The sequence below is a fragment of the Sarcophilus harrisii genome, chromosome 5 (assembly GCF_902635505.1).
Source record: "Sarcophilus harrisii chromosome 5, mSarHar1.11, whole genome shotgun sequence".
Taxonomy (NCBI): domain Eukaryota; kingdom Metazoa; phylum Chordata; class Mammalia; order Dasyuromorphia; family Dasyuridae; genus Sarcophilus; species Sarcophilus harrisii.
The window spans coordinates 85,488,351-85,496,987 of NC_045430.1; the positions used below are offsets into that span (position 1 = coordinate 85,488,351).

At 35.1% G+C, this 8,637-nt stretch overlaps 1 protein-coding gene across 1 annotated transcript; it reads right to left on the reverse strand.

Moving 5' to 3' along the window:
* Positions 1 to 577: 577 nt before the first annotated feature.
* LOC116419405 (olfactory receptor 6C2-like) lies at positions 578 to 6,357 on the reverse strand. The gene is made up of 2 exons (XM_031939253.1): positions 6,347 to 6,357; positions 578 to 1,523 (listed from the first exon to the last, which is right to left on the reverse strand). Exon 2 carries the CDS (start codon positions 1,514 to 1,516, stop codon positions 578 to 580), a length of 939 nt encoding a protein of 312 aa, XP_031795113.1. The 5' UTR covers positions 1,517 to 1,523; positions 6,347 to 6,357.
* Between the last annotated feature and the right edge of the window lie 2,280 nt (positions 6,358 to 8,637).

Sequence of the window (8,637 nt, forward strand, 5' to 3'; positions counted from 1 at the left end):
CCAAACTTCCAGCTAAAGAGAAAACTGAATTCAAATATTTCCTCGTTTCCCACCTGACTTTATCACTTAGGGACTTCTCTGACTAATCTATCCACCATATCCTCATGCAAAGTACCTTTCTTCTCTCTCCACTTTTTAGCTTGTGTGTGTGTGTGTGTGTGTGTGTGTTTTGACTTCCTAACTAGATTTTAATTTCTTTTGGGGAAGAGATTAGCTTTCTTTTTCATATTTTCCTATATTTTTATGCTTAATGCCCAGTACATAAAATGCATGTAATAAATGCATATTGAATATTAAAAAGCCACCTAGAAAATTTTTTATAATAAATTTCTTATAGATAGCTGGTTGTCAGTATGAGGTGATTGAAAGTGGAATCTTTAATATTGGATGCAGTGGGGAGGAAAACACCTGCATTATTGAGGATGTGTAAATAGGAAAGAAAAAGAGTTGTGAAAGAAGCTGTGGGTAAAGGGACATCAGTTCAAAATAAAAATTAGGTCATAGGAGGCAGAACAAAGAGTTCAAAGGTATTCAAGTTTTATTTTTACTAATATTGCTTCTGAAAGTCAATTTCCTCTTATAACTTTGAAATCAATACAATCTTTTTCAATGCATCTCTAAAAGCTTTAATCACTTGTTCATTCCTCAGGGTATAAATAAAAGGGTTCATTACAGGTGCAACTGAGGTTGCAAGTACTAATACTACTTTATTTAAAGCCACTCCTTCTCTTTCAGAAGGTTTGATATAGATGAAGATGCAGCTTCCATAAGTTATGGAGACAACAATCATGTGGGAGGAACAAGTGGAAAAGGCTTTTTTCCTTTGCTTAGCTGAAGGGAATCTCAGAATAGTCCTAATGATAAATGCATAAGATAGAACCACTAACACTAACGTGAAGATGAGGGTGAACACAGCAAGAGCTAAAACCATTCTTTCTATGAACTGTGTATCAGAGCATGTGATTTCCAGCAATGGTGATATTTCACAGAGAAAATGGTCAATGATATTGGAGTCACAGAATTCTAGTTGAAGACCAAAACTAACTATTGGAATGATAATCATCAACCCAGACACCCAACAACTCAGGAGGAGCTGATTACAGACTTTGTTGTTTATGATGGCTGCATAGTGCAGGGGTTTGCAGATAGCCACATAGCGGTCATAAGACATGGCAGCCAAGAGAAAAAACTCTGAGGCCCCAAAGAGAATTGCAAAAAATAATTGCGTGAAACATCCATTATAGGTCACAGTATAGTCTCCAGTTGACATGTTGTACAGGAATCTGGGAATACAGGCAGTTGTGAATGATAATTCTAAGAAAGAAAAGTTCCTGAGGAAAAAATACATTGGGGTTTTAAGGTGCTGATCCATTAAGGTGAGGGTGATAATGATCAAGTTCCCAGTTACACTCAGGACGTAGGACAGAAACAGAAAGATCAAAAGCAGAATCTTCAACTGTGGATCATCTGTCAGTCCCCGGAGAATGAACAATGTTATCCCTGTATAGTTTCTCATTTCTGATCTATGGCTTTAAATGGATCTGTAGGTAAAATAAAAAGAGTGTGAAAAAAAGAAAAAGAGAAAAGAGACAGGGACACAGGGAAAGACAAACACAGAGACTGATAGACACAGACAGAGACAGAAAGAAACAGAGACAGAGATAAAGAGAAAGATACGGGGGAGAGATAAAGGAAGAGAGAAACAGGGAGAGGGACCAGAGGAGGAGAGGGAGAAAAGAGGCAGAGTGAGAGAGAGGAGAGTAGAGACCAAGAGAGAAAGAGAGAGACAAAGACAATGGATTTCATGAAATAAGTCAGCATTTCAATTTGGATATAAATGCTCAGAAGATTTTCTTGGGTCCTTTTTTCTTTCATGGATAAAAGAAATGATGCCAACAGTTTTTTATCCACAAAGACTTTGAGCACTCTCTTGGCTACTGAGCATAAGATTTTTGTAAACAATTTTGTTCCAAATGCTTCTTTCTTCCCTTGAACCCAGTTCCTTTCCTCTACCCCATTCCTACAAAATGTTATTTCATTTTGTATTATCTAAAACATTTGATTTTTTTTGTTTTCTTACTATACTAGTTTTCAGATATACTTCCTTTACTAAATCCCTTTGTAACCTAGATAAAAAAGTTAAGCAACACCAACATAGTGACCATTTATGATAGTATGCCAAATCATTTATATTTACATAGCACAAAGTTTTCAGCCATTCCCTAACTAACATTCCCTTTGTAACCATTTTGTTGCTATCACAGAATGTACCCTCATTTCTTGGAATATGCATGGTACTTCTTTCTTCTTTAATCTCCTTTGGATATTTATTCAGTGGTGAGATCTATGGTTCAAAAACTATGAATAGTTTCTTCACTTTTCCCACAGAATTTCAAATCATTTCATGCTGCTATCAATTGTGTATTAGTTGCTGGTTTTTCAGATACTTTACTAATTGTGTAGTTTCCTCAGTTTTTGTCCTTTGCAGATATACATGGTGTTTCAGGAAAAATCTCAGAGTTTTAATAAATGATTTTAAATTGAATTTCTTTTGTTTAATGCTTTATAGCATTTTTAATGTTATTACCAATTTTCAATTTTTATAAAGTGTTTTTACTGGGGAAAAGTTTCTTAGTATTATATATTTACATAGTGAATACTCTTTAAACATAACTGGTTCCATGGGAAGTTCTGTGCCTTGATGTACCTCTTCTAAAGGTCCCATTTTTTTCTTCTTACCTTTTCACCCTTCTGGGCTCTTTGCTCTATTATAACACTAAGCTTCTATACAACCAGGTAACTCTTTTCATTGCTCTAGAACCTTTTGGCTTCTCCTTGAACAGGCTTTATCTGTCAGATTTCATATGTCAGATTTCAGAAAAGAATAGCACAGACATCCTATTTTGTTCAAGGTTTATCTATTATAACCAAGGAAATGTTGAAAATGGAGGTAAGATGACAGGTAATGGAAGGAGAAATCAGAAGTAGAATTTGGAGTAACAACTAATATTGAGTTTGAATTTTTACCTGTAGAACCATCTATTGATGAAAAGCATTGGGCTTACCAGCTCCAAAAACAAGTCACTTCATATCCCATTAAGATAATAGGATAAATTTATATTTATATTTAGGGACATATAGCTAAATGAGCTACATTTAGGAATCCTATTAAGAACCCATTAGGAATCTCTACCTGAAAGTACCTTCTACTTGACTGAGCCTACTATGCACTATCATATATCCATGTTCATTTCTTCCCTGTATAATACTAAGGATATTGATCCCCAGAGAATGATTCTCATTCTACTTTTTCTGACTACAGGGCTTTTTTTTTAATACTTCACTGAGACACTTCTTACAGTTTCAGAATAATAAGCACACTCAGATGAAATCAGTTCTCTAGGTCCATAAGAGGAAGCAGAACCATTATTGTATCTGGTGAAAATTTCTCATAAGAAGGGTGATAGTGAAGCCCAGGACCATTTTATTCAGGTTCTAATGTTTAGGGAGAAGGAATCTTTCTATAGAAGCTTAGATCATCAATTACTTTGGGAATTAGATTGGTCGTGTTTGGGAAGGAAGAAACTTATTTGAGGGAAAAATATTAATAGGACTTAGGAAGGAGGGGAGCAGTCATGCAGCGTGTTGCACAAAGTGATGTGCAGGGACAATAATTGTGCAAGTAGGAAGCTCAATTTCCCAGAGCCAAGGAGGAAACACATCTGTTCCCCACTTGCACCTCTTCCAGATAAGCATATCTAAAGTCCATTTGCCTACAGCCCATTCATTCTAAGTAAGCTTCTGCTTAGAAGGCATTTCTTCATCCCCAATTAGGTTACAAGGCCTCTACAGACACTCACATGGTTTACTTGCCACCATTACTCCAACTTATATTGGGAGTGAAGAAAATTATTGTTCATTGGAAAACCCTGAGGCTACTTCATTTCCACTTAACAGCTGCAAACTTTCACCCTTACCCTATTTTTTGGGGGTGGGGTGGGAGGTTCATTTCTTGTTGCCATATTACATGGATTATGAAGTAATTTTTTTCTGTATGTTTCTCTCTTACCTTAGAGCTGTTGGTGCCTCTATAAGGTAAACCTGCAGTCAGGAGGATATGAATTCTAGCACAAATTCAGAAATATTGTTGTATGACTCTGAAACCTCTGTTTCATTGACAAAAGGATCCACTGGGAAAGGTAATGGCAAAATATTCCAGTTTTTTTTTTTTTCTATAAGAAAGCCCCATTGGTCTTGAACCATTGGACAAAACTAAACAGCAATTCTATTCCCTTAGCTTATCAGTTGCTCTTTTATGTACTTCCTGTATGTTCTCTAGTCATTTTCTCTGTGAGACCTTTCAAAAAACATATAGGAAGACTTACCTACAAAAAATCCCAATTACAAATTAGAACTTTAAGGAGCTTTTCTCTTCATTCCAGACTGTTCTCTAATGTTTGTCGCTGGTTTTTAATGCTTTCCTCCTTTTCCTCTTACTTAGGACCTCCACTATATTCTTTATCTGATGCAGTTATGCCGATGCTATCTGTTTTGATACTGTGTGACAGTTACGATATATATATAGGTCTTCATCTTTGGTTTTGAAGACAGAAGTAGAGATGGGTTTATTTATGCAAAGGCACTGGATATTGGAGAGTAATATTTAAAATTCTCTTTTTCTACTAAGAGGTGGAAATTTGTGTGGTGTGACAAATTTCCTGATTGTGGTACCCCCTTTATTTCATAATTCTTGTTCTGATCACTATACATTCTAGCTTCATTTCATATTGGCACAGATTATGTGCTCAACTATAGTGGAGCATTGCAATGAAAAGTCACTATAATCTAGAATCACCTATTATCAGTGAAACTATATTTTTTTAGATGTCATCTATTTCTATTCACTCTCTTCCTGTGATTGTAAAATTAAAGGACAGGCAATCTAACATAAACAGGATCTGTTCCCATTTGTTTTCATTAAGCACTAGTTAATTCTATTTACTAGCTACACAAATGTCTCCTATCTGCATTCAACTTGGCCTCCAAGATCTCCTGGATTAGGATTCCTTAGGAGAACTCATGTATTTGATGGAAGGTTTTGTGGTGCTGCAACCCCTAAGTGGAATTTTCTCCTGCATTTTGTGAAATGAAGTACTTTAACATCCGCAAACAACGGTTCATATAATGCAGAATACAGTGTTGCAGGCTCCACTGATGTTATCAGCAGCCCTTAGGAAGGATGTAGCAATAACCCACTATTCACAACTGGCCTTGAAATGGTGTATTTCTTCTCTCTGTAGCAGCCAGAGTGCTGAGCCCACAAATTTTGCTGCCTGTCAGATAACAGCCTGTTGGTCAGTTACAATGGGGTTTCCTGAAATTAATGAACAATAATAAGGTACTTAAAATTAATGTAGGTGAAGAACAAAATTGGGTGTCTGCCCACTTAACCTGGTGCTGTTTCAGGCAAAACATGGCTCAGTTGATTTACATGAACTCATCCAGAGAACTAGGATCTACACCTAGCACACACAAAAGTCTAAACAGACCATTCCTCAACTCCACTTCTAAGCCATAAATTGAGTATATCAGTGGCATGAAATATCTGGACTCTCTAAGTTTCCTTATAAATTTACTTTTCTTCTTCCTCAGTTCTTTGCTAAATTCTTTTGGAATTCATCCTGCTTTAATTAGCATTGCAATCATAATATACTTTGCCTATTGATTTGGAAATGCATCCAAGTCTATAAATTCCTTTGAGATACCTCCTTGAGACTAGTCTGGAACCCCCAACATTTTAAATCCTAATACCATTATCCATGACAATGATCTTGGATTCTTGGATACAAGAAGAGTTTTGGGGAGAAATTTCTACTTTCTAGATTTTGTAGAAACCCTCACCTAATTTCATTAAAAGAGGGAAGAAGTCAATGACCATGCAGTTCAGAAAATTCAGAAGAAAGAATATCTTGGATACAGAGGCTGGATTTCATTTTGACCATCATGGATGAATTATTAAAATAATTTTTGTCAGTGCTATCAAAGCACAAGAATTCTCATTTTTCTTTCACGAAGTTAGAGCCCAGGAGCCTTGATATTTTTGGTGTTTAAGTCTGACCTTATTTGTGTGGAAAGTTTTTTGTAATTTAGCTCATATGATTCTGACTTTCCTTTGGTAGATAGATTCCCCAAATATTTTATGCTTGTCGACAGTTATTCTGAATGGAATTCTCTTTGTATCTCTTGCTGTTGGATTTTTGTTGTTGATGTATAAACGTACTGAGGATTTATGGTGATTTATTTTATAACCTGCAACTTTCCTAAGGTGTAGATTATTTCTAATAGCTTTTGTAGAATCTCTAGGGTTCTCTGGTATACCATCATATCATCTACAAAGAAGTGGTAGTTTGGTTTCCTCACTACTTATTCTGATTCCTTTAATCTCTTTCTCGATATTGCGAGGCTGAGTGTTTCCTAATACAATATTAAATAATAATGGTGACAGTGGGCAACCTTTGCTTCCTCCAGATCTTACTGGGAAAGATTCAGTTTTCCCCATTACATATGATGCTTGCAATCAAGGTTTTAAATATATGCTCCTGACTATTTTAAGAAAAATTATTTGTTCCTATACTCTCAAGTGTTTTTATTGAGATGGATATTTGGATTTTATCAAATGCTTTTTCTGCATCTGTCGAGATGATCATATGGTTTTGGTAGTTTGCTTATTGATATAGTCAATTATGCTAATAGTTTTTCCTAATATTGAACCAGCCTGCATTCCTGGTATAAATCCTACTTGATCATAGTGTATTATCCTGTGGATGATTTTCTGTAATCTTTTGCTAATATTTTATTTAGATTTTATATCGATATTCATTAGAGATTGGTCTATAATTTTCTTTCTGTTTTTCAGCCTACCTGGTTTTAAGTCATCAGTACCATGTCTGTGTCGTAAAAGGAGTTTGGTGGGACTCCTTCAGTCCCTATTTTCAAATCATTTATATAGCATTGGGGTTATTGTTCTTTACAAATGTTTGGTAGAGATTCACATGTAAATCCATCTGGTCCTGGGGATTTTTCTTAGGGAGTTGAGATCCCAATAGCTTGTTCTATTTCTTTTTCTAAGATGGGACTGTTTAGGATATTTACTTCTTCCTCTGTTAATCACAAATGACTATATTTTCAAGGTATTCTTCCATTTCATTGGGTTGTCGAATTTATTTTGCCATAAAAGTTGGGCAAAGTAATTCCTAATTATTGCTCTAATTTCCTCTTCATTAGTGGCAGTTCTCCCTTTTCATTTAAGACTCAGCAATTTATTTTCCTCTTTCCTTTTTAAATCAGATTTACTAAGGGTTTGTCTATTTTGTTGGTTTTTCATAGAACCAACTCTTGGATTTTGATAATTAATTCAATAGTTTTTTACTTTCAATTTTATTGATCTCTCCTTTTAGTTTTAGAATTTGCAAGTTTAGTGTTTGACTGGCGGTTTTTAATTTGTTCCTTTTTCTAGCATTTTAGTTGTAAGCCCAATTGGTTGACCTTCTCTTTCTCTACTTTATGCAAGTAAAGCCTCTAGAGATATGAAATTGCATTTCCCCTAATTGCTTTAGCTGCATCCCTGTTTTGATATGATGTCTCATTATTATCTCATTTCTTGGGTGAATTTATTAATTATGTCTAGGATCGCTGTTTCACCAATCATTTCCTTTCTAGTATGAATTATTTAGTTTCCAATTATTTTTGGTCTACCTCTTTCCTAGCTTTTGTTGAGTGTCAATTTTATTGCATCGTGGTCTGAAAGAATGCATTCACTATTTCTGCCTTACTGCATTTTGAGTTTGAGGTTTTATGTCCTAATATATGGTCTATTTTTGTATAGGTTCCATGAACTGCTGAAAAGAAAGTGTACTCCTTTCTGTCTCATTTTAAGTTTTTCTCAAGAGGTCCTATCATATCTAACTTACGTATTCTGTTTTACCTCTTTGACTTCTTTCTTATTTATTTGTGATTTGGTTATCTAATTCTAGGTATAAGGTTGAGCTCTCCCACTATTATAGTTTTGCTATCTATTATTTTCTTGCAGCTCTCTTAATTTCTCTTTTAAATTTAGATGCTACACCACTTGGTGCATATAGCATTTTAATATTGATATTCTTCATTATTTATGCTACCCTTTATCGAAGATATAGTACTTATACCTTCATATCTCTTTTAATTAGATCAATTTTTGTTTTGTGATCTGAGATGAGGATGGCTACCCTCTTTTGACTTCACCCACAGAAGCATAGTAGTTTTGCTCCATCCTTTTACTTATTCTGCATGTCTCACTAGCTGGGTGTGTTTTCCTGTAAACGCACAACATATTGTAGGATTCTGGCTTTTACTCCATTCTGCTAATCGCTTCCTCTTTATGGGGGAGTTTACCCCGTTCACATTTATCGTTAAAATTACCATTTCTGTAGAAACATGACTTTCTAATGTTTGACTGAAAACCACATCTGTTTTTTGACCTGTAGTTTAATATCTGTGAGTTTAGAGTGACAATAGATACTGGGAGTAAAGCTGAAACATTCTGACTTCCCTATTATAACTTTATGTTAAAGTAACAAATGGCAATACGAATCCTGAGTT

Coding starts and splice junctions, on each gene's coding strand:
- LOC116419405 (XM_031939253.1), bottom strand. CDS start 1,516: ATGAGAAACTATACAGGGATAACATTGTTCATTCTCCGGGGACTGACA.